Source organism: Eleutherodactylus coqui, chromosome 6 (assembly GCF_035609145.1).
Source record: "Eleutherodactylus coqui strain aEleCoq1 chromosome 6, aEleCoq1.hap1, whole genome shotgun sequence".
Taxonomy (NCBI): Eukaryota; Metazoa; Chordata; class Amphibia; order Anura; family Eleutherodactylidae; genus Eleutherodactylus; species Eleutherodactylus coqui.
Window position 1 is genome coordinate 87689758 of NC_089842.1, and position 27022 is coordinate 87716779.

Consider the following 27022-nt stretch of genomic DNA (forward strand, 5'->3'; position numbering starts at 1 on the left):
TGGGGTTCATCGGAGGAGTTACTGCTGCTGACAGATACTTGAAGCCACAAAAAAAAGCGAGTGTGGGAGCTTGTGAAACTGGTTGATTTAAAGTGTGATGGTTTTAAGTGTGTGTGACTTAAAATTAATGACTTTAGAAGGGAATCACATATCCATTTACTGTTATTTTTTACTTGTATAAATTATTTGATTTTTATCTCTACCATCCCTATTTAGAATGTGTTCTATGATTGACAATGCCATCCAGTGTACATCTTGTGCCATGTATGCAGTCCTTGAACAGCCGTTCAAGGGTGCATACGGCTGTACACAATGTGAGAGTGTAGCATGCTTGGAAGCGCAGATCCTGGATCTAAATGAGTAGCTTGCAACACTGAGATCCGTTGACAACATGGAAAAGAGTTTGCTGCTCACTGATCAGACACTCGCTGCGGCAGATGTGGGGGTGGATGGTAGCATGGGATTGCAGGATGGATAAGGGATCCAATGGTGGACAACTCCAGCCCTGGTACATGTTAGATCATTGGGGTATATTTCTTAAACCTAAGTTGTAGATTGAGTTTCAGGCTGTCCATGCGCCAAAGCTGAATTTTACACCAGCTGGGAGATAGTGAAGGTTTCAGTTATAATTTACACCAGTTTCTGGCACAAATGCTAGTCACTTCCCCTTTTACCTAACTCCTAAGGCAGTTGTAAGAAATCCAAAATTTGCAAATTATGGCGTGCATGATAACTTACAAGTTTTGTATGCTAGAAATCTGGTGTTACAAGAATTTATAAATATGCTGCTCACACAAGCGTCAAAGTGCAACGTCTTCAGCACTGCTTTTTAACAGTGATGCATGTTCTATTTGTCAGCCCTGCGTTGCCCATTGAAATGAATGGGCAGCGGTTTCAGCGCTGCCGAAAACATGGCACAACTTGGGCCATATTTTTGGCAGCGCTAAAAACACCAGCTCTAGCTGCACTACCTAAAGAGAAAAAAGCAATACTCACCTATCTGCCACCGTTGGGGTCCCCGCTACTGTTGTCCGGAGCTCCGGGCAGGCTGCCAGGCACTTGTCAAGCCGACAAAGCATCTATTGCTAGTGATGGGGATTAAAATCTCTGCCTCCCAGCGAGAGATTGCTCTAATTGGTTCAGTAGCGCCAGCTCTGCCAATCAGAGCCAGTGCCCGATTCAATGAATGGCTGTGATTGGTGCATCCAGCGCTGGCTGTGATTGGCTGAGCCTGCTGACACTCATCTGGCTCACCCAATCAGAGCAATCTCTTGCTGTAGGCAGAGTCTTCAAACCCCGTCACTAGCAAAAGATGCTCTGTCGGCGATGACAAGTGCTGAGGCTCTGGAGAACAGCAGCAGGGACTCAGACAGCGCCAGCTAGGTGAGTATGGATTTTTATTTTCAGCATCCTTGGCTGTGATTTCAGTTGTGCTGAAAACGCAGCCGAAACGTTGTCAAAAGTGCATGACAACGCTGCTGAAACCGTAGTAAACGCAGCGTTGAAAAATGGTGCGTTTCTACAAACTCCTATATGAGGGAGGCCTTACTGTCTGGTCTTGTGAGTTACTTGTTTCATCTGGATGCAGTGTTAGTGAAGTGATATGCATTCAGTACTGCGTAAAAGTTTTAGCAGGTGTTGAAAAAATAACGCAATGTTATTAACAACTATCTTCAGTGTAAAGAAGAACAAGGAGTCCTGGAGGTGATGATATGGCCCTACAGGGCTCTGATTGCAATATCATGGAGTCTGTCTGGAATTACATGCAGAGACAGAAGGATCTGAGTAAGATTACATCCACAGAAGATCCCTGCTTAGTTCTAAAAGATGTTTGGAACAACCTCCTTGCTGAGTACCTTCAAAAACTGTGTGCAAGTGGACCTAGAAGAACTGACGCTGTTTTGAAACCAAAGAATGGTCACACCAAATATTGATGTGGTTTCGATTTCTCTTTTGTACATTGACTATCCATTTTGTTCATTGACAAAAATAAACAATTACCACTTCTGCTTTGGAAAGCATTCTTACTTTGCAGCCTTTTTTCCCACACCTGCCTCAAACGTTTGCACAGTGCTGTATATGTATAGTGTGTGTGTGTTTTCTGATGAATGAAACGTCTTCTACAGAAAGATGAAGAAACTGACCACTCATTCCTGCTAACGAGCGCAGCAGGAGCCCCCAATACGAGCATCGTCTTCAAATCCAAGACATCAGCGGACATGAGGCTGTGTACATTGTCAGCTCCTTTTATAACCATCAGGGTGCGTTCACACGAGCGCATAAACGGCGCGTTTTTGCGACCAAACGTATATACGTGACCATCTGAGGCAATGGTTTCGAATGTATTCGTTCACATGGGCGATTTTACGGCGCGTAAAAACGGCAACCCGTGGAAAAACGGACATACGTGACCGAAATACGTGCCGGCGAATATTCGATGGCCGAAAAGACCGTTTGAAAAGTAGGAACAAACGAAAATACGCTTTCTAGCTCTGGTCGTGATCGGCGAAAAACTTTCTGGTTCTTTCCGGCGATTATACGCTGTGCTCGTGCGAACGTAAATACGCCTACGCTCGTGTGAACGCACCCTCACTAGCAGATCATTAGGCTGCTCATACACAGTATGAGAACCAGATAAAGAGGCATCAGAGGCTTAACTGGGCATCAGTGCTGAATCCAGACTTACCAACAGTTAAAAAGGTATTCCGCTGATTCAAAGTGAAGGTTATACGCTTCATAAGGTGATAACATGTCATTTTGCAACATAATGTTATAACTTGTATTACAAAGCTGCAGAGATATTCCTTTACCTGTGGTTCCCCCCCTCCTTTGTTCTCTGTTGGTATCCAATGGTTACGTCCTGTAGGCTCCGCTGTTTCACTGGTCAGGCATGCTCAGTGCCTTCTAATTCTTTAATGACGATAGTTTGTACAGTTGTGAATGTTGACTTGTCAGTAACTGGCAGTGGGGCATTCTGGGAGATCAAATAACAATATGGGAATCTGAAGACTGGAAAGCAGTGGTGACACAGTTTGGTAAAATAGGTGCTGAAGTTCGGTTTGATGATGTAGATGGGTCTTTGGAATAATGGCAATAAGTGGAAACATTAGGGAGATTTAGAAAATTTTGCCCGGTCCATAGAATATCCCTTTAAATCTCAAATCCTGTTCTACCCAAAAACTGTCAGAAATGACCCTTAATTGCATATTTACATAATCCCATTTATTTTTTGGTATAGTTGATGAGATGGAATGTAGAATCTGCATCATAGCCTAACAACTACCATGATCATACAGCATCTCATACAGGTGCCGTTGTTACAATGTGCCCTTCAGTGCAACAATGGTGACGTTATTACGATAGCCTGGTCCACGTGGCTATGACTTCAGCTCTGCTGTTTGTCTTTTACCTGTCGCTGCAAAAGGTCCCTGTGACATTGTCTGTTGGAAATACCTCACTGGGGCCCTCCTCTCCACTCTGCTGTAACATCTATGGTGTATGGACTGACTGGCTGGCAAGAAGGTGTGTCCACAGTTTGGCCAATCAGCCATCATGTGAGTGTATTTAACCTGGTCACACCCATTCTTGGCTGTGGTTCATTCTGTAGTCTAGCTGTTTGTGTGAGGATGTGTGCTGTGGCGCTCTCGGTCTGGGTCCAGTTTGGTGTGTGAATCTAGTTCTATGGTGTGTCAGATGGGTGTAGACTACTTATCTTGTGTGAGTCTATACTTTATATTCTGTTGGTGTTTGCCTGAATCCGGATTGGAATTCATGTTTCTGCCAATGCGTCTGTATGGGTGCAGTTGCCTGCTTCCCACCCCACTACCACCTTCAGCTGTAGGGGTGCAGTCGCCTGACACCCACCCCCCTCCTTTCATCCGTATCGTCGGGACACCTGCCCCCCTCCCTGTGTCCATAGGGATGCATATGCCTGACCCCCCCCCCTCTATCCATAGGGGTGTGAACGCCTGACACCACCCCCTTCCTGTCCACAGGCGTGCGGACACCTGACTCCCCCCAACCCCAATGTCCGTGGGCATGCAGACCTCTGACTTCCCCATCCCCCTCCATCCGTATGCATGCGGACCCCTGATTCCCCACTTCCCTCCGTCCGTGGGCGTGTGGACCCCTGACTATACCCCCCGCTCCGCCCATAGGCATGCGGAAACACCTAAATCCCCCACACACATGCGGACACCTGACTCCTCCCCCCCTTCTCCGTCACGCCTGAATCCATATCATGTTTGGTGAGTGAAGTGGGCATGTGACATCTGTGTTGAGTGTCTATGGGGTTTATCTTACATCTGTCTAGCTCTGTCTTATTTACTACTTTCTATTTAGGGACAGACTAGACCCTAAGGTATGAGATGCAGGGCCATTCTTATCAGGACGATCGCCCTGGTTTTCCACTCCCTCAAAAGTTGCTAGGGATAAATTTCCCTTTTATGTTTGCAAAGCAGACACGGTCGCCAAAGGCACGATCGCCATAAGGCAGGCACAATCGCCACCGGCACAATCGCCGTAGGGCAGGCGCAATGGCCTTAAGCCCTGAGGATATGTAGTCAGCCAGACAATAATGTGTGGAGGAGCAACTTGTTCCTGGCAAGCTAATATGCAGTCACCCACTCAACCCAGCCCAGAATGGGGAGGAGTGACTGCATATACTAAAAGCCTGCACATGTGAACGATACCAAAGATGTCAGCCATAGATAGGTGGTGACCCACCATACAGGATATCAACCCTGGCTGATATGACAGCTGGTTGCCCTGTATCTCTAAGGTGGGCCACACTGGCTGACATCTTGGGCTCCCCCACCAACTAGCAAACTACATACAAAAGTACTAATGCATACTGATAAAATGCGGGTGTTAGTACTGCATTTTGGCCAAAACGCATAGGCTGACGGACCGCGTCGAGGTCACACCGCTTCCGTCAGTACCTACGCTAACTCACGATAAATTACATAAAATCACAGAGGTGAGGAAAAAGAAAAAAACAAACACATTCACTGAAAAAGCCAAAAATACCTGAAGGTCTGCAAAGCAGACACGGTCGCCATAGGCACGATCGCCATAAGGCAGGCACAATCGCCACCGGCACAATCGCCGTAGGGCAGGCACAATGGCCTTAAGCCCTGAGGATATGTAGTCAGCCAGACAATAATGTGTGGAGGAGCAACTTGTTCCTGGCAAGCTAATATGCAGTCACCCACTCAACCCAGCCCAGAATGGGGAGGAGTGACTGCATATACTAAAAGCCTGCACATGTGAACGATACCAAAGATGTCAGCCATAGATAGGTGGTGACCCACCATACAGGATATCAACCCTGGCTGATATGACAGCTGGTTGCCCTGTATCTCTAAGGTGGGCCACACTGGCTGACATCTTGGGCTCCCCCACCAACTAGCAAACTACATACAAAAGTACTAATGCATACTGATAAAATGCGGGTGTTAGTACTGCATTTTGGCCAAAACGCATAGGCTGACGGACCGCGTCGAGGTCACACCGCTTCCGTCAGTACCTACGCTAACTCACGATAAATTACATAAAATCACAGAGGTGAGGAAAAAGAAAAAAACAAACACATTCACTGAAAAAGCCAAAAATACCTGAAGGTCTGCAAAGCAGACACGGTCGCCATAGGCACGATCGCCATAAGGCAGGCACAATCGCCACTGGCACAATCGCCGTAGGGCAGGCGCAATGGCCTTAAGCCCTGAGGATATGTAGTCAGCCAGACAATAATGTGTGGAGGAGCAAGTTGAACAAGTTGCTCCTCCACACATTATTGTCTGGCTGACTACATATCCTCAGGGCTTAAGGCCATTGCGCCTGCCCTACGGCGATTGTGCCGGTGGCGATTGTGCCTGCCTTATGGCGATCGTGCCTATGGCGACCGTGTCTGCTTTGCAGACCTTCAGGTATTTTTGGCTTTTTCAGTGAATGTGTTTGTTTTTTTCTTTTTCCTCACCTCTGTGATTTTTTCCCTTTTATGTTTGGTGTGAATCCTTCTTAGTTTGGTTGTGCAGGCAGGGTGGATAAGCCCTGCATGAACGTAACACCCGCATGTGACAAGGGACTACTGAACCCTTTCCGGTTCATGGGACCAGGTGCAAACATTTATCTTGGGGCCCCCAACTTCTCAACCCCTTAACGCAGAGGGGTAACCTGAAGCTCCTGGGCCCCAATGCAAAACCTGTAACAGGGCCCCCAACTATAATGCTTTATTCATAGTACTGGGCTCCCTATATGGAGAAGAGAGACCTTATGGGCCCCCTAAGGCTCCTGGGCCCGGGTGCAACCGCATCCCCTGCATCCACTATAGTTATGCCAGCAGTTATACACCTAGATGTCATAAATGAAATTACTGGTATTGTGATAATGAAGGCCTCGGTGGTAAACAGTTATTTGTCACATGTAGGAAATACACGAATCGTTTTGATAAAATACAGGGACTATAAAGCCAATGTCCATCATGTTACAGTTTATATATCACAGCGCTTTACATAAGGATGTCACTTACACTATCTTCACAGTACTTGAGGTACCATTCAGAGTCCCTGGCGCAGATTTGTCCAAAAATGCCAGACGCAAAAACAGAAGCTGGACGGACCGCCTATAGTGTTCTTTTATAGGTCTGATCCGGTTTTTTATTTTTCTTTCAATGATGAAACAGAATAACAGAAAACAATGCAAATGTGAAGTTAACCTAAGTAATGTATGAATATAGCGACTCCACCAGCAGAATAGTGATCGCAGCTCTATATAATACAGGACGTAACTCAGGGGGACATTACCGAATAAATAATGTAACATGAAGTGACTGCACCAGCAGAATATTGAGTGCAGCTCTGGAGTATAATGCAGGATGTAACTCAGGATCAGTACAGGATAATGGTCTGTTTGAAGCCTCCAGCACAGGTCTGATATAATATCTCAGATGAATTAGCACAGCATGCTGCACTAATTTGTCCAGGAAAATGCAAGAGGGTTTGATGGAAACCCGAAGGACCCCATTATAGTGAATGCAGTCTGTCGGGCACTGTTCGTGCCCGTCTTATACCAGATCCAACAATTCTAAATAATAGAATTAATGTGAAAAGTGACTCATCTTTTTATATATGCTAATTGTAAAATTCTCTTTAAAAGTAGACAGACCCTTCCAAAAATAAAACATAAATGCAACCTGCTGAAAACACAGCAGCCCTACAGAAATGTGTGCATGAGCCAGCAGAAATGGGCATAACAACCAAATATTGGAATTTCTGTTCAACAAATACGTCTTTTAATGAATCAGGGACTTGCTGTGCCCTCGTCTCCCTCCCGGCAGCCCTGCCGCTACTATCTCTGTTCGCTCTTCCAGCAACTCTCCTGCCTGTTCAGAAACTGTGAAGGAAGATAACAATGAATGGAATATAACAAACTGTGAGGAGAGCAGAAACGTCTCCTTCAACTCATTGAATTTTCCTACCTCTGCCTTAACCCTCTTTGTACTGAAGAACTGACAGTAGCTCATCCCCTGCTATCTGCTCTTGACATGTTGGCGTACACTCAATTTCTGGTTGGTAATAGATTGTAGCAACCAGATGTGCCATAGTAGTGAGTGGGATTTTAGAATACCTCGGCTATATAACGTGGACCATGAACTGAAGCATACATATGTGATGCAGTTACAGTTTGTTAAAGACAGAGGAATGTAGATAGAACTGCTGGATTATGGTGCAACCCTCCAAAACATAACGTATTGTTAGGTAGAAGAAATTTTTTTATTGCATGAAATTAAAAGCCAGCAAAAAACGTGTTTCGAGGCCAAAGCCTCTTCCTCAGTTTGGCTGTGTTAGTAGACAAGTATACAAGGTACTCAATATAATAATTGGATGAAACAATTTATAAATAATCATTATAAAATATGTACCTTTTGTACCCATTGTGTGATACATTTTTATATTCATCCATATTTTATTCTGACTATTTAACTGTTTCATCCGATTATGTTGAATACTTTATACACTTGTTATCATCACCTATTGTAGTGCTTTACCCCAGCCAAACTTAGAAAGAAGCTTTGTTCCCGAAACACGTTGTTTGCTGGCTTTTAATTTCATCCAATAAAAAATTCCTTCTACCTAACTGGTTCTTCAATAAGTTTTTGTTTTGCAGGGTTGCGCCATAATCCAGCAGTTCTATCTACGTTTCCATATCAGATTCATGCCCTTGTTCATAAAGGCGCAGCTGGTTGGCAGCACCTACACACACGTCTCTGGACATAGATCCTCACTGAGACCCCACGTGGGACTCCGGTGACAATATCTAGTCTACATACACCACCATGGGGTTGCTCTACCTCCTTTTTCAATCCGGTTTGTTAAAGAGGTTTTCAAAGTATGTCAAACGTTGGTGGCAGTGGGTGAATGAGGTATATGTAAACCAAAAAAAGCAAAAATACTCACCTCCCATTACTTGATCATCCCCTGTCACCGCTGACCACTGCTCCAGTTTCTGTTTACCTTGGGGCTGCAGCGGTCAGGTAGGTTGTTTACCCACATGACCACTGCAGCCGATAGGCTGACAGGGATGTCATCAGTGATGTCCCGTAAACCTAACAAAGGCTTCAAGGTGTGACATTGGGGATATCCAGCTACCAGTCATTTTTTTACTGTGCTGAAGTCCCTAAACGGTCTTTTGGGGAATTTAAGGGCTAATTCACACAGGCATATGCAGTATCGGTGTGTGAAAATCACACTGTTTTCACACACCGAAACTGCATGTATTTATTGTGTATTTTGTTGCTTTTGAGGTTTTTTTGCCCATTTATACACTGCATTTTCCACGCGCATAAAAAAAAAACACATGAAGGTCCCATTGATTTCTCCTCCCTTCATGCATAAATGCGCAGCGAATATACATGTATCATGCATATTCATTGCGTTTTTATGCAATCCCATAGACTGTAAAGGGCAATTTTGGACCATAAGACAGATTGGAATAGGAAATGCTGCGATTTTTTTCATGCGTCTATTTTACAAAATTTGTGTTCTCAGAAAATCTAAATCTACATTTTAAAGAATGTAGGAAGGCAACTTTAGCCATCCTCTAGGTGTATGACTTTTCCAGTAAGTGTGGTTCTAGTTTACCTTGTGTTATCAAATTCTTAAAGGAATAGTCACATTGATACAGTCCCCGTCCATATTCTGTATTACAGGTGGGTACCACATCCAGGAGCTGCTCGCTCGCTCTGACATATCCTATTTATACCTGTTTTATAGGAAAGTAATAATCCTATATGAAGTAAGCTACTTAATGATAGTGAGGTAGGTCTATAACAGCTCATATCAAGCTTTCTGGAGAAATGGAAACTGAAACATAAGCGTATTTTCACATCCTCAAAAACTGTACATGCAGAATATTGGTCTACATGCATGAATTGTTACTTCCTGCTGTGAATGTACTAAATGTTAAACTCTCCCTATCCTGTGTTTAGGTGTATTCACGTGGGCAATCTTCTTGTGTGAGTTCTGTCGAGCCTGGGGCAGACAGAACTTGCATAGAAAAAGCACCCATTCATTTGAATGAGTTAATTCACACACATGATTTTTCACTCGGACTGAAAGTCTAAGTTTGAAAAATCGCTGCCTGTCCTATTTTTGCACAATTGTTGCAAAAATGGTCCATTATTTTATATGGGGGTGTTAAAAAAAATGGATTGCACTTGCTAGTGAATGAGAGTGTGGTCTGTTTTTAATGCATGTTACTTATGGGATCGCATAAAAAAAATGAACCAAAATCTTGTGATTTTTTTAATATGCATGAAAAATGGATAGAAGAACAACAAAGTTAGGGTTCTTGGAAGGGGAGGACAAAAATAACAAAATGAGAATACAACAAAGCCGTTATTATCTCAAACCCAACTCCGCAGTCCCGACAGAAGACCCCGACCTACTGCCACCACATATATCCAGTGGCTGAAGGACCTGTGGTGACATCACTGCTGTGGGAGGAGCCATTCTGCAGTTTGGTAGAAAGTACTATATGTGGGTTCTTCATGCTCCGCCCCCTGGTGATGTCATCGCAGGTCCTACAACATATATAATACACAGAGCCTGACTGACAGAAGAACAACACGGGGCTTTTGGGAGGGGAAGACAAAAATAACAAAATGAGAATGCAACTAAGCTGTTATCTCAGAAACAACTCAGTGGCCCTGACAGGAGACACTGACCTACCATCACATGGGATGCAGCGGAATAAAACAACACCCCTCTAAGTATTGCATACCTAACACTGGTGGAAGTGCAGAGTGAGTTAAGAAGGATTAAAATCGATAAATCGCTGGGCCCAGATGGAATACACCCAAGGGTTCTAAGGGAACTAAGTAACATGATAGATAGACTGCTATCACTTATATTTAGGGACACCATTGAGACCGGGATTGTACCACTAGATTGGCGCATTGCCAGTGTGGTCCCAATATACAAAAAGGGATCTAAAAGAGAACCTGCTAACTACAGGCCGGTAAGTCTCACTTCAATAATTGTAAAAATATTTCAGGAGTTTCTGAGAGACGCCATCCTAGAATACCTCAAGAAAAACAACAGTATAACTCCTCATCAGCACGGGTTAATGAGGGGTCGAGCATGTCAGACCAATTTGATCAGCTTCAACAATGAAGTAAGTTCTAGGCTGAACCTGGCAGAGTATCATATATCTGGATTTTTCTAAAGCATTTGACACCGTGCCGCTTAATAGGCTGATATATCAAAATGAGACAGCTCGGATTGGGTGAAAACGTGTGTATCTGGGTAAAGAATTGGCTCAGAGATAGAAAGCAGAGGGTGGTAATAAATGGTTTGTACTCTAATTGGGCCACCGTCGCTAGCGGGGTGCCACAAGGTTCAGTATTAGGCGTCATTCTGTTCAATATATTTATGAATGACCTGATAGAGGGACTGTACAGTAAAATATCAATATTTGCAGATGACACAAAATTATACAAGATAATTAATACAAAGGAGGACAATGTACGGCTACAAACGGACCTAGATAAACTGGGAGCTTGGGTTAAAAAATGGTGAATGAAGTTCAATATTGATAAATGTAAGGTTATGCACATGGGCAGGAGAAACGGATGTCACCAAGATACAGTGAATGGGGTACCGCTAGGGAAAATTGATATGGAAAAAGACCTGGGGGTACTAGTGGACTGTAGACTTAATTTAAGCAGTCAATACCAGTCAACTGCTGCAAAAGCAAATAAAGTCTTGGGGTGCATTAAAAGAGGTATAGGGGTTAGGGATGAGAACATTATTCTTCCACTATATAAGGCACTTGTCAGGCCCCACATGGAGAACTGTGTATAGTTCTGGACATCGGTGCTCAGGAAAGATGTTGCAGTACTTGAAGGGGTCCAAAGAAGGGCAACTAAACTAATACATGGAATGAGAGGACTGGAATACCCAGATCAAATTTGGGATTATTCACCCTGGAAAAAAGACGGCTAAGGGGCGACCAAATAACCATACATAAATACATGAGGGGACAATACAAGGATCTCTCCCATGATCTGTTTATACAAGGGCTGCAAAGGTAACAAGAGGTCATCCGCTACATCTAGAAGAAAGCAGTTTCATCACCAACACAGAAAGAGGTTCTTTACTGTAAGAGCAGTGAGACTGTGGAACTCTGCCTGAGGACATGGTGAGGGCAAAATTGGTAAAGGAGTTTAAGAGGGGACTAGACATCCTTTTAGAACGCTATGATACTACAGGATATAGACATTAGGTGACCAGCGGGGTTGTTGATCCGGGTCTTGGAGTTAGGTAGAACTCAAACGTTGACCCAGGGATTATTCTGACTGCATCATGGAGTCGGAATGAGCTAAATGAGCTAAATTGGCATCTGCCTCTTTGGTTGTTTTTTTTTGCCTTTCTCTGGATGAACAAGGGGGGAGTAGAAACAGGCTGAACTAGATGGACATTGTCTTCATTCAGCCTAACATACTATGTTACTATGTTACCATCACAGAGATCCGGTGAGCTGATGGACCTGTGGTGATGTCACTGCTGTGAGAGGAGCCTAGCTGTGTTTCTCTTGTGTGGGAATCCAGGTGGATGTAGTAGAGCTGTGTGTGTGTGATGTGTGGGGATCATAATGAATGTACCATGTAGCAGAGTTGTGTGTGTAATGTGTTATGTGTGTAATGTGTAGGAATCAAGATGGATGTAGTAGAACTGTGTGTGATGTGTGGGGATCATAATGCATGTACCATGTAGCACACCTGTGTGGCGCATTGCGCCACCAAAAACATTGGTATTATAATTTCCTAATAATTATTAGTAGGAATAGAATTATCTGTATTTTTTTTTATCAGACCTGCCCAACTAATATAGGGACTAGTGTTATTTTTTATGATCGGCTGGGCAATAAAATCGGGATGATTTTTAGCGCAGACTGCTGCGCTATTTGTTTTGATTTGAAAATGGAAAGGAAACAGAACAAAATCAAACGGAAACATTATTTTTAAGCCAACTGAAACCAATGGGAAAAAACTGAAACATTTCAATGAGTTTGAATTTCATTTTTCTGCTCTAAAAACAGAACCGAGAAACGTAAATTACTAACGCTATTGTGAACAAGCCCTAACCTATGAGATCTCACTTATGTTATGTCCTGTGTATAATGATAACAACAAGTATAATAATGTGATTAAAAGCACATGTTCTATATAGATGTAGGGTTTTTATAGGAGGGACATTTCACCTTTACTTACGTCTGATCATACTGTTGTATAATCCTAAACAATACATCAGTGTGAAGAGACTTCATGTACATATTGGACACTATTACAGATTCTGTGCATTAGAAACAGTAACCATCCCTCCTCTACCTCTGAATGTGCCCTGACTGGTATCCCATCTATACAAAGTTGATTTCCCATTCTTTAGTTTTATAGTGGTTTGGAAGCCTTAAGGCTGGGTTCACACAGGGCGGATTTGCCGCGGTTTTGCCGTGGCAAATCCGCCCACGGCCGCTAATCTCAGGATTAGCCAGCCATGTAGACAAGATTTCTCAGAAATCTCGTCCACACGGGACGGCCAATCCGCTGCGGTAAGTCAGGCTGAAACTGCGGCGGCCGCAGCCGCGGTTTCAGAATATGCAGCATGTCTGTTTATCTTTTCTTTCCGCCGTGGCCGCGCTCTCCTCTATGGGAGCGCTGGCCGCAACGGAAAAGCGAGCGGCCGGGCCGCTTTAAAGCTGCCGCGGGCTTTTCCGCGGCGGTTCTCCCGGTGGAAATCTGGCGGTTTTTGCTGCGGCCAAACCGCGGGATTTCCTGCCGGGAATACGCTCCGTGTGAACCCAGCCTAAGTTCATAGTTAAAGTGCAAAATAATTACAGATAAAAATGAAAAAAGGGATGTAATGCCTGAAGATCACATTTGAAGGTTTGATCAAAAGGGGTTGTCTACTTTGGATACTCTCTTATTGGTAGGAATGTTCCCAGATAATAAGTTGATCACAATGACCCTCAGTGATTGGCTGTAATCTGTTGAGAAACCCAGCAGTAAGTGTTCAATTTCCCTGCAGAGGAGAGACATTACACAGTTCCCTTTGAAATCGCTTGGTTGCCAGAGTAATAAATAAGCATGCTAGGCTTCCCACATCTCTTTTCAGTTGCTTTAGGTAATATAGTATTCTATCAAAAGTAGTGTTGATTTATATATGTTAAAACTTAGTGGGGCTCCTTTGGCCCTAATGACATTGGATACTCTCTGTGGCATACCTTCAACTAATGTTAATGACACTCTTTGTACCATTGTAAATGGGCCGATGCATTTTCTTCCCTAGATGTTTGCAGGATGAATAGAGGGAAATACCAGCTGAAGTGTATCAGATGTTAGTAGAAAGTATGCCACAGAGAGTATCTGATGTCATTAGGGCTAAATAAGGTCCCACTAAGTATAAACATATGAAAATAAATACTACTTTTGATTCTTGCTCAATTGCCCAATTTTTTGGGAGGATGGTGTAGATGAGGGTCTTGAATGGCAAACCACCGCCTTTACTCACCATCTATATTCAGAATTTCCTAATACAGTTTTTGAAAATGTTTTCTTTTTTCTGTTGTTGTTTTAAATCCAGATAACCCCTTTACAATGTTGCATTCTGGAGGATAGTGGCATAGTGGTTAGCACTACGGAATTGGGGACCAAAGTTTCAGTACTTCTAAATAGACTTTATATGTTCCTTTTATGTTCATATAACATTTACCACAGTCTAAGATCATACTGGTAGATTAAAGGGCAGCATGGAGGCTCAGTGGTTAGAACTGTTGCCTTGCAGTGCTGGGTCCTGGGTCAAATCTCACCAAGGACAACATCTGTATGGAGTATCATATGTTCTTCCAAGAAATATGTTTTTATGCAGTCATATGAACACTCTTGGGGAAATCCACTCAAAAGTCATAAAACTGATGCAAACTGAGCTTGGTCCACCACTGATTTAAAAAGCAGTCAAACCCCTTTAGCACCACTCAGAAATTGCATTAGTGAAATCCTTTGACGCAACATTTTAAGCAATAGCATTTTGCTTAGAATGTGTATTTCTTACACATCAGAGATATTATTTTTATGTATTTCCATTTTAATTCCGGGGGTAGTGGAAGTTTCTGTTCCTACGGGTTCTGAAAGTCTGGTGATACCACAACTGTAAAAGAGGGGGAATCCCTCAGCCCGGTTATTCCCTAAACTGTAGATTCTACTTCTAGTGAAATATGATACAGCATTTAATAATATATGACTTAAAGGGGTTGTCCCGCGCCGAAACGGGTTTTTTTTTTTCAAACCCCCCCCCCCCCCCGTTCGGCGCGAGACAACCCCGATGCAGGGACATAAAGAAAAATCCGCACAGCGCTTACCTGAATCCCCGCGCTCCGGTGACTTCATACTTACCGGCTGAAGATGGCCGCCGGCATCTTCTCCCTCCGTGGACCGCAGGGCTTCTGTGCGGTCCATTGCCGATTCCAGCCTCCTGATTGGCTGGAATCGGCACGTGACGGGGCGGAGCTACACCGAGCCCCATTGAGAAGAGCAGAAGACCCGGACTGCGCAAGCGCGTCTAATTTGGCCATTAGACGGCGAAAATTAGACGGCAACCATGGAGACGAGGACGCCAGCAACCGAGCAGGTAAGTGAAAAACTTTTTATAACTTCTGTATGGCTCATAATTAATGCACAATGTACATTACAAAGTGCATTAATATGGCCATACAGAAGTGTATAGACCCACTTGCTGCCGCGGGACAACCCCTTTAAGGCACCAACCTGAATTTAAATTTTTCCTGCACAACTTATACAAAAATGACATCCAACATTTTTTACAGACAAATCAGAAAACCATACTGAATGATAAAGATTATAAGTGATACGTATCTATCTATGAACTCACTATTAACATTTACTGTAAGCAATAATATGACTATAATCACAGTTATAATAACCCGCTCAAATACCTCCAGACAAAAAATCATGGACGCATCTAATATTTTTCACAGACACTGCAAAAAAGTCCTAGACGGTTGGCAACCCTGGCCACTAAGCATAAAGGTTGTGTACACTAATGCAACCAGTTAGTTTCATTGCTCCAATGCAACTAATTTTGCAATTAGTCAAGTTTACAATTCTCCTAAGATTTTGTCTATACAGCCAATATATAAACGTATGTCTTCAATTGTTGTAAGCTACAAACCCTTTGTAGTCTCATTTTAGTCATGTGTAAATGTGCCCATACCCCTTCAATCGGTGTACCTTCAACATTTATTTGGCTGATAGCTATTTCCCCTATACAGAGCAGCACAGTGGCTTAGTGGTTAGCAATTGGGTCCTGTGTTCAAGTCTGACTAAGGGTAATGTATGCATGGAGTTTGTATGTTTTCCTTGTGTTTGTGTGGCTTTAGGTGAATTTAGATTGTGAGCCCCAATGGGGACAGAACTCTATGATCTATAGTGCGGTGGTATATGTATGCACTAAATAAATGCAATAAATAAATATGCATGAACACTTGGTTCCATCTTTCCCCAACATCATCTGTCGGGGGAAAGTCGAGAGATCCCCATACATACACAAGAGTCCTTTGTTTCCATTGCGATTGATGAGTTTGGACAACTTTTCGGTATTGAGTATGGGACCCTTTAATTTGCTGCCTTCTTTTTTTGCTAAACTACATACAAAAGGAAAGGGGCAGAAGCATAACAGTCCTAATTAGAGATGAGCAAGCATACTCGCTAAGGACAATTACTCGATCGAGCATTGTCCTTAGCGAGTATCTCCCCACTCGGAAGAAAAGGTTCGGCTGCCGGCACGGGTGACAGGTGAGTTGCGGCAGTGAGCAAGGGGGAGCAGGGGGGGAGAGAGGGAGAGAGAGATCTCCCCTCTGTTCCCCCCTGCTCTCCGCCGCAGCTCCCCGCCCGCCGCCGGCAGCCGAACCTTTTCTTCCGAGCGGGCAGGTACTCGCTAAGGGCAATGCTCGATCGAGTAATTGCCCTTAGTGAGTATGCTCGCTCATCTCTAGTCCTAATACTTCATAATGGTCTTACAAATCTGTGGAACCACTGCTTCGAACATTGCTCAGGTGTGCCCTCTTCCAGCTTCACGCCATTATGTCATCCTCTAATATAATGCAAGCCCGAATTCCCCTTTTAATATTTTAGAGAGTAAATCTGCCCCAAAAGCTGAGAACCATTGCAAATACTTTGCTTTAGTGTTTTTCCATAGATTGTTATGTTTTATTCCACTGTTGACCATAGCTGCTTCCAAAATTCCGCTGGTTGTCAGGCGTGTGACCTAACCTCATGTAAGTTTGTTGTTCGAAAGAGATCCCATAATGAATATGGACTTCTGAAGGGGTCAGATAATGCTTTATTCCATTCATATGAAGACCAATGCCAGCCCTGATATAAACCTTAAAGGGGTTGTCCCGCGATGAGAAGTTAAGTTTAACACTTCTGTATGACCATATACATGCACTTTGTAATATACATCATGCATGAAATATGTGCCATACAGAAGTTATATACTCACCTTCCCTGCGCTGGCGTCCCCGTCTCCATGGTGCCATCTAATTTCAGCGTCTAATCGCCCGATTAGACGCGCTTGCGCAGAAGGGTCTTCTCCCTTCTGGTCGGTTCGGGCACGAGCTGCGTTCTGGCTCCGCCCCCTTCTACGCGTCATCACGTAGCTCCGCCCTGTCATGTGTGCCGATTCCAGCCAATCAGGAGGCTGGAATTGGCAATGGACCGCACAGAGCCCACGGTGCACCATGGGAGAAGACCCGCGGTGCATCGTGGGTGAAGATCCCGGCGGCCATCTTGGAGGAAAAGAAGGAAGAAGTTGCAGAGAGGGGATTCGGGTAAGTAAAATTTTTTTTTTAATTTCAACACATCCCTTGGGTTTGTCCTGCACTGAACGGGGGGCCTATGCAAAAAAAAAAAAAACCTTTCAGTGCAGGGCAACCCCTTTAATGTGGTTCCAAGGTGGAAATAAATTTTTTTGCAATGCGATTGAGTAATTCGAAACTCCCTATGTCAGGTGGAGACTAACGCTTGTAGCAGAACTTCCTTATTTCATTTTTAGAGAAGAGAAAGAAAGTGACAGACACCATACTGAGCAGGACGGAGCTACAGGTGGAGCTGAGCTAACACAAGGTACGAGTATAGTATCTAGTTATATTCTATGTGTATGCTTATAGCTCTGGCCATCAAGGACACTATCTCTGCTGCTCTATACATGGTGTGTACTATAGGGTTTATGGCACCTTATATTTTTTGTACTATTTCTTTCAGTTCGATCACTTGCATGTTAGTGTTGGCTTTTATAGTATCAGGCCAGTGTGTTCTTTGACGGCCAGGTCTTTTGCCACTGATCCCTCCAAGCATTATCAATGTTTATGATGAATTATCTTGCAGACTCTAATTCTTGCCCCCTGTATGAGAGAAGAGAGTCCGGCTGGCTTTACACTGATCAACTATCATTCAAATAGTTGTTCAGAATAATTGATCAAGCGACTTATTAGCAATGGAACGATTCTTGTTTGTGTGCTTTTACACAGAGCAATCATTTTTCAGTAGTTGTTCCATTTCGGAGGAGAGAGAAAGTAAGAGAGAGAAGAGTGATACAAGTCATCCATATGCAAATGACTGTAACTTTACATGGGTTGATTTTTTTCATCAACCAGCGACTATTTTTAGGTGATTTGAAACAAAACGACTAGTAACTAGTGAGCGAATTATGCTTTTCACTCTGTCAGTGGCCATATTTACATGGAATGATTATTGTTGGCTTTCACTCTTACGAATGATTATTCGGCCAATAGTCCTGTGTAAAGCCACAATTCCATGATGAGAGAATTCTGCAGCTTCCCACCACAAATTGGGGAGGAAAATAGAGCAATATGAGCCAGGGGTTCCCCCTCCACTACCCCTATTGCAGCCATAAGGGTTGCACCTATAGCATATAGTGTTCTCTCTCGCTTATACACAATATCACAGGTGACCATATACATTTATATATTGAGCCATAATATTCTGTTCTTTAACTTGCAATAGAGGGGCTAGAAACTTCTTTTACAGTTAAGCAGGCCATACGCTTTAGATACTTATTGGCCAAATGCTTGTTCAACTGACAGTTATTCCCCCCGACCGCCCTCCTTGTAAGACATATACATCGAGGTCCGCCAACGTTCATCTGATCTGTATGGGCATCTTAAGTGGTCCTAGGATGTAAGTTTTATACTTACCTTCCCCACAGTTACGCCAATGTCAGCTCTCAAATTTTTATGCCTGGACTCAGCAGGTCAGCTATTTAGATTATGGGGCTCAAGGTAGCTGACAGATTTCTGCTAATGAAGGATGCCACTATGCAGGTAACCAGTGATCCCTGACTAAAACACTTGAGACAGAAGTAAATATTTCTTAAAGTAGTCACACATTAAAGGAGTGCCATCAATGTTCGATTCCCTGGGATCATTTGACAAGAGGTAAATAGATGCAACATTTTCCTTACACCTTTGCAACTTCATTCTAGCACTCTGTAAGGGTGGTTTCACATCTGTTCTAGAACCTTCCGTTGGAAGTTCCGTCACAGATTCGGGTCAAAATACCGGAAGAAAACATGCTGCATAAAGTGATTTTTATTCCGGTAAAATGCCGGCCAGCTGAGCGTAAACAGAACAGACCTGATTATCATCAACGGGGTCCATTCAGTGTTGTTCGATTTTGTCATAAGATGTAGCCGTTCAGCCAGGAGAATCCCCTTCTTCTGTTCCCCAAATGGAGCAGGAGACCGGAACCCCAGATGCAGATGTGAAACCACCCTAAGCATCACAAAATTCAGAACCCCACCTACCAGACACTGGTAATGTATCAAAATGCCATCAACGCTTTCTGACTGTAGTCACCACTAGTGGGAGCTCCTATATAGATTTATACAGCTGGTGGTGCGTTTAATTAGACTTATATACTATACATCTGCATTCAGTGAGCTTCCCCTTGTGGTGACTGCAGCCAATAAATATTTTAGCACTGAACTCTATGTCTATATCAAGGGAAGTGAAATTTAGAACTTTGTATAAAAAAATGGAAGTACTACTCTGCAAAAAGCAGAATGATTTTCTGTTGTATAGCTCCACTTTGTGCATCCTCCATTGTGCATTATTACATTACAGTTCAGTTTCCTATCACATAGGTGGGGTAAGTTATATCTACATCACTGATTAAAATCTAACTAATAATAGCTCGTATAGAGCTTTTTTTTTTATATCAGATTGAACCTTTAATGCTACACAATACACATCTTTGTACATTTGGGACACTATATGGTTACACCCTTCTGCATCTGCACTGCTGTCTCCTCTCCTTGTATTTCAGGGTGTGATGTAAATATTTGTGCCAAGAAAGAGCCAGAAATCTAACTCCGTGATCTTCTCCTTTAGGGCACTTGTCTTCTGGATGTTCATATCATTGTGAAACATGGTGCTACCACTCGACTCATTTCACTTTTGTATCATTTCGAAGCAATGAAGAAGATAACCTATAAGCTCCAGGCCAACTATTTATGAAGGATGAAGTATCCCTTGGTCATTGTGCAGTTTGGAGCTCTTTTTGTTTCCTTGGTGACGAGTTACGGATTTAGAAATTGCATCCAAAAGTATAGAAGTGCTACCACTTTCCAATGCATGAACCGTCATGAACTGGACATACACAGTGTTGTGTCTGATATCCCCAGTACTGCTAAGATCCTCACAATCTCTCGAAACACAATCAGATATTTACCTTGCCGGAGCTTCAGTCACCTACCTCAGCTTCAGAATTTGGACATGAGCTACAATCGTCTGCAGATTGTTGACTCTGGGGCCTTTGAAAACTTGTCAGCCTTAAGTGATTTGAATTTGTCTTATAACAACATATACAATTTATCTTTAGGAGTTTTTCATGGACTTGAAAGGTTAACCCAACTCTTCTTACATAACAATGCACTTTTCTTCTTACATCCTGAAGTCTTCAGACCTCTTCTTACCTTAAGAAGTCTCAACTTGTCATCCAACCATTTGAACAATTTCAGTAATGTTGTTCTTGCCCTTCAGCCGCTGAACCAACTCAAGAATCTCAGCTTGTGTACTAATAATATCAGCCAGCTGATCCATAACCACTCACTTCCAGGCAATTTGTCCACATTGTTCCTTTGCCAAAATCACCTACAAGACTTGAAATGTCACCAAGATTTTTTAGTCAAGATCAAATACCTTGACCTGTCCTACAACAACATCACCTCCTCTTCCTTGCAAAAAGTAAACCTAAGAAACACAAACTATTTAACCATAGCATCTAATCCTCATTTCAATATTTCTACATTTTTGGAGAATCCCACCATACCACCCAACAGGATCGATTACTCGGGATTAAATTTAAACACTGCTTATAAATTAAGGGAAATATGTTCCTATTTACGAGGCAAAGAGATTTCACACTTGAATTTAATTCAGAACAACATCAATTTTTTGCCGAAAGCCACATTGGAAAATTGTAGCTCCAGTGTCCAGGTGGACTTATCACACAATAGGCTTAAAAATGTCAGCTGCCTGATGTTCCTCAACCCTTCCAAGCTTTCAGCTTTGACTATCGAACATAACCTCTTAAAAAAGCTAGAGTCCTGTCGCAAAGCAACCATTTTCCCAGAGCTGAAGTCAATATCTTTTCGATTTAACAGAATATGGTCAATCGACTCTCATGCATTTACCAACGCACCTAATTTGAAAGTGCTAAATTTGAACATTAACAATATTATCTTTCTGGGCAAATATTGTTTTTCTGGATTAAGTAATCTCAGGACATTGCGTTTGGATAATAACCTGATAACAGATCTGTACAGCAATTCCTTTTTGCATTTAAGAAATCTTACAACTCTCAACCTCCGGAATAACAGGGTGTCTGTCATTTTTGAAAACACATTCCAAGGTTTGGAGAATTTGATCATATTGGATCTTGGAGGAAACAAGATTACACAGGTTAAAAATGGGTCATTCATTGGAATGAAATGTCTTTCAAAGTTATATCTGGATTTAAACCAAATTAAAAGAATTAGCGGTGACATGTTCAATGGTGTGGAGGCAACATTGCAGGTCTTGGACTTGCAGTCAAATAAGTTACAATATCTATCTTCCAGACAATATATTACGCCATTCTCAAAACTTCATAATGTCTATGACTTGAAACTTCCTGGTCAACAGCCTTATGGTCTAGTGATCATTCCAAGGGGCTTCTTTAAAGGCCTGGTGAGCCTACGGAATCTTTATTTGGGATATAACAGACTCACCCAGTTAGGAAACGATGTGTTCGATGAGCTCACAAATCTGACATATCTCAATTTGGCAGAAGACTGTAATGGAGTTCAAAACTTATCACCAGGAATTTTCAAAAACTTAGTCAAACTAAAATTCTTAGACCTGGAAAATATGTGTATAGAGTCTCTGAGTCCAGATATCTTTGCAAGCCTTAGCAATCTCAGAAGACTCCAGTTAACAAAGAATGGGCTAAAACAAATAGATATAAAAATATTTGAAAACATGACAAAGTTGGAATACCTTGACATATGGAAGTGTCCCCTGACATGCACTTGTGATAATAAAGACTTACAAAGGTGGTTGAATGTCTCACATGTACAAATAGTGTATGCTTATAACATAACATGCAGCAATAACAATTCTGTTTTATTCCATAGTTTTGATACCCATGTATGTGATCTTAAAGCAAAGCTAATACTATTTTGCTCATCTTTCTTCTTCTTGTGCCTCTTGACAATCATACCCATTGTCTACAGCAAATCCTACTGGCGCATCAAATATAATTACTTCCTTTTCATTTCATGGCTGCATGAACGCTGGAAATCTGACAAGGACCTCTACAAGTATGATGCCTTTGTGTCCTACAACACTCAGGATGAAGATTGGGTATATGAAACAATGTTGCCCATGCTAGAAAGATGTCATTCCTCAAAAGGACTTCGACTTTGCCTCCATCATCGGGATTTTCAACTAGGAAGGGACATTGTAGACAACATTGTGGATAGCATTCACGACAGTCGAAAGACCCTCTGCGTGGTGAGCAGGAGCTATCTTCGAAGTGAGTGGTGTTCCATGGAGATGCAGTTGGCCAGCTATAAGTTGTTTGATGAAATGAGAGATGTTCTTGTTCTCATATTTTTGGAGGACATCCCACTACGAGAGCTTTCCACCTACCACAGGATGAGAAAAGTCATGCTGAAGAAGACTTACATCACATGGCCCATAGCACCTGAGGCTCAAAAGTTATTTTGGGCCAAAGTCAGAAAAGCATTGAGGGGTGGTGACATAGCAGATGATGAATTATTAATTACTGATGATGAAGCCTCCCTCTTATCAAATCTACCATGCTAATCACTGTATTAAGAGTATTGTAAATATGTTGTTTTACCAAATTGTTCATTGTTTGTGTGGTTCCCTTTTTATCGAATGATACTGTCATGTTTATGACCTAAGGCTCCTGTCCTAGCTGACCCGCACCCCACAGGTAAACAGGATCTCATTATTAACCCTTTTGGGACCCACCAATTGCTTGTATGTTTTAAACACCAGCTGAACTGATGAAGGGGTTATCCCCGAAACGCATTTTCGTAAGCTGATCACGTACTTTGTTAATTAAAAGGAGAAGTTTCCCAAACCTTTGGTCACTTCCGATTTGCTTTAACCTGAAGTGTTGCACCTTCTCCACTGCCAGTTTCTATTTCTATTCTCTTACTATGTTTATAACCTAAGAAGACATGTATGATAGGATGTGTACGATGGAAATTGTATCATAGGAAATTCAATAAAACATGCAGATATTAGATGTATTCTATTTTGGAAGAAGGTACAGCTTGTAGATTGTTTCTAGAATTGTTGCTCAGCCCAATTCAAGTGAATGGGACTGAGTTGCAATACCAGCAAGGCTCATGGGGAGTATCCTGTATGGAGGCCATAATACAGTCTGATCCTTCCCTTTGCTGCAGAAAAAGACAAGAGTCTCTTAAATTTATAAAGGTTTCATCACATGTCCGAGAATCACTGTGCATCATATTGAGGGAAGATGAAAGAGCTTGTTGGCTCTCCTGTCCTGTATACTAGACAGAACCAAGGACAAGAGTGGTGCTGGTTCTGGAAAAAGAACATACACCTTCTAATCCTGGACAACCTCTTAAAAGACTCTAGAAGAGCTTTGCTACAGTTTATTGGGGGAAATGTTAGCAGTTGTCTCACGTACTGTACCTGTGATAAAAGGAAACTGCCTCATAAAGTAAATTAGATAAAAGTCAAACCCTTAGGCTGGCTATACATATTGGATAGCTGAACACTCTTTTAGATGACCGCTATCTCTCTAGATCCCAAATGCACAGTTGACTGGGCTGTAAATTTTTATCTAAATAGGAAGAGGTGCGTAAGCCACTGCCACACCCTTACAGCAGCTGCTTATTTCCTCGAGAAAAAAAGCATCGGGAAGCATGAAATCTAACTGCTCAATCCTTATTATCCTTCAATGGGGTCCTTGGTTCAACCCTGACTTAAGCCCCATTTACAAGGGACGAGCAGTCAGGCAAACTATGCCTGACAGCGTGTCCCAGTGAAACTCGCTTCTATGCTGTTGCAGAGGAGCGAGTATCACTGGCATCGCTCAGAGCATGGCCAGTATGGAGGCAGGGCGGCTGGAGAGCATTCTCCCTCTGCCCGCCTCTATTCACTGTAATCAAACAGTCGTTAGGAACTGAACAGTGGGTGCTGTTTACACTGAACGGCTAGTTGTTCAGTTTTCTGCATGCAGATACATGGGACGACTGCCTTTCAAATTCCAGCAGGAGAGCAGAAACAACTCTGAAAGATAATCATCCTGTGTAAATGGGCTATAAGGGTAATATCTGCATTGAGTTTGTATGTAGATTGTGAGCGCCAATAGGGATAAAACTCTATGATGTATAGTGTGGAGGAATATGTATGCGCTATATAAATGAGTTAAATAGATATACATGAATACTTGGTTCAAGAGGGTGCTCATGTGTTTTCTGTTGGGAGAGTGGGGGAAGAATCAGCAAAACTCTGGTGGCAGCTTATCTCCAGGAAGAACAAAAGGATCTGGTGCTGAAATTCAACACGCCCAATCCTTCTTTCCCCAACATCACCTGTCAGGGAAAACTCAGGAGTTCCCTATACATATGCAAGAGTCGTTTGGCTCCATTGCGATTGATGAGTTTGGACAACATTTTGGTAATGAATAGAGATGAGCGAGCGTACTCGGATAAGCGGTACTCACTCGAGTAATTGGCTTTATCCGAGTACCGCTGTGCTCGGGGCTAAAGATTCGGGTGCCGGCACGGAGCGGGGAGCTGCAGGGGAGAGCAGGGAGGAACGGAGGTAAGATCTTTCTCTCCTTCTCTCCCGCCCGCTCTCCCCTGCTCCCCGCTGCGACTCACCTGTCAGCCGCAGCGGCACCCGAACCTTTAGCCCCGAGCACAGCGATACTCGGATAAAGCCAATTACTCGAGCGAGTACCGCTTATCCGAGTACGCTCGCTCATCTCAAGTAATGAGTAGAGATGAGCGAGCGTACTCGTCCGAGCTTGATGCTCGTTCAAGTATTAGGGTGTTCGAGATGCTTGTTACTCGAGACGAGTACCACGCGGTGTTCGAGTTACTTTCACTTTCATCTCTGAGACATTTGCGCGCTTTTCTGGCCAATAGAAAGACATGGAAGGCATTACAACTTCCTCCTGTGACGTTCCAGCCCTATACCACCCCCCTGCAGTGAGTGGCTGGGGAGATCAGGTGTCACCCGAATATTAAAATCTGCCCCGCCCGCGGCTCGCCACAGATGCATTCTGACATAGATCAGGGAAAGTGCTGCTGATGCTGCTGCTATAGAGAGAGCGTTAGGTGTTATTTTAGGCTTGAAGAATCCCAACGGTCCTTCTTAGGCCTTAGTCACACGGGCGTTTTTTCACGCGATTTGGGCATCGCATGACGGATGCGCATGCGCAAATCGCCTGACCGGCGCCGAAAAATCGGCCCAAAAATCGCCCGAAAATCTGCTCCTAGCCGCGTTTCATTAGAAACGGGCCGGAGCTGTCCAGCGCATTGCATTCAATGGAGACGGCAATACAGCGGCTCCATTGAATGCAAGCGCTGCGGGCGAGTGTGGGATGAATTGTCGGGAAGGGGTTAAATATATAACCCCTTTCCTGCAATGCAGCCTGAAAAGTGAAAAAATAAAAAAAATGTATGTACTTACCTGCTCCCGGCAGCTGGAGATCCCGGCGGCCGGCCTGCAGTGGGTGTGAAGGGGGTGTGACTCAGGCTTGCCCCTGATTGGCTCAGCGCTGAGCCAATCAGAAGCAAGTCTCAGTCACACCCATTCATGAATTCATGAATGGGTGTGACTGAGATCAGCCTCTGATTGGCTCAGGCTGAGCCAATCAGGGGCAAGCCTGAGTCACACCCCCTTCACACCCACTGCAGGACCGCCGCGGGGATCTCAGGCTGCCGGGAGCAGGTGAGTACATCCTTTTTTTTTATTTTTTCACTTTTCAGGATGCATTGCAGGAAAGGGGTTATATATTTAACCCCTTCCCGACAATTAACCCCACGCACGCCGGCAGCCCATTGCTTTCAATGGAGCGGCTGTATTGCCGCTCCATTGAATTCAATGGGCAAACATCGTTCTTCTCTGCCACAGCTGTTCCAGCTGTGGAAGAGAAGAATGATTTGTCTTCTATATGTTCTCATTGGGGTCGGCGCTGCTGCCGCCGGCCCCATTGAGCGCATATAGAGAAGAGAACAGGAATCGCAGATCGCAGATAGGTGCGATCTGCGATTTCTGTTCTCTAATTTATCGGACGAGCGCATAAAAAGCGCTCATGTGTCCGATACCATTGCAAAGCAATGGTTTTAAAAAATCGCCGGACGCATGCGCATGCGCAAATCGCAGCACTAAACGCCCGTGTGACTGAGCCCTTAGGGCCACATCTGACCGTCTGCAGTACTGTTGAGGCTGCTTTAAGCAATGTTGCACAATTTATTTTTTTTTGTATATCAGGCGTGCAGACCATTGCGTCCTCAGTCTGCAGTCATTTTACTCAGCATAGGGGCAGTACTGGTGAGGCAGGGACAGTGGGAAAGGTGAAAGAGATATACTGTCTATATAGGCAGTGGGCTTTTTCAAAAAAATTGGGGAAAAATACTATATTTGGGCTGCCTGTGACCGTCTTCAGTGTACTGCGTGTCTGCTGGGTGTAGTAGTCCTAATTAATACGCAGCTAAGCGTTACAGCAGGCTTGCGCAAAATTGTTTCCTGGCTCTGCTGTGCCCGTTACATCACCGCCGTCATAGCGCCAGAGGGAAACAGTGAACATAATATACGCTGCATACAGTATCTGTCTGGTGTTTCAGCTCACCATTTTAAAAAAGTGAAG

General features: G+C 43.4%; 1 protein-coding gene across 1 annotated transcript; it reads left to right on the forward strand.

Annotated features, from left to right (window-relative positions):
• The first annotated feature begins 17636 nt into the window (after positions 1-17636).
• On the forward strand, positions 17637-23412 carry LOC136632329 (toll-like receptor 13). Its single transcript, XM_066607126.1, has 2 exons — positions 17637-17701; positions 19987-23412. The coding sequence occupies exon 2, from the start codon at positions 20116-20118 to the stop codon at positions 22963-22965; it is 2850 nt and encodes a 949-aa protein (XP_066463223.1). The 5' UTR covers positions 17637-17701; positions 19987-20115; the 3' UTR covers positions 22966-23412.
• The last annotated feature ends 3610 nt before the right edge of the window (positions 23413-27022 follow it).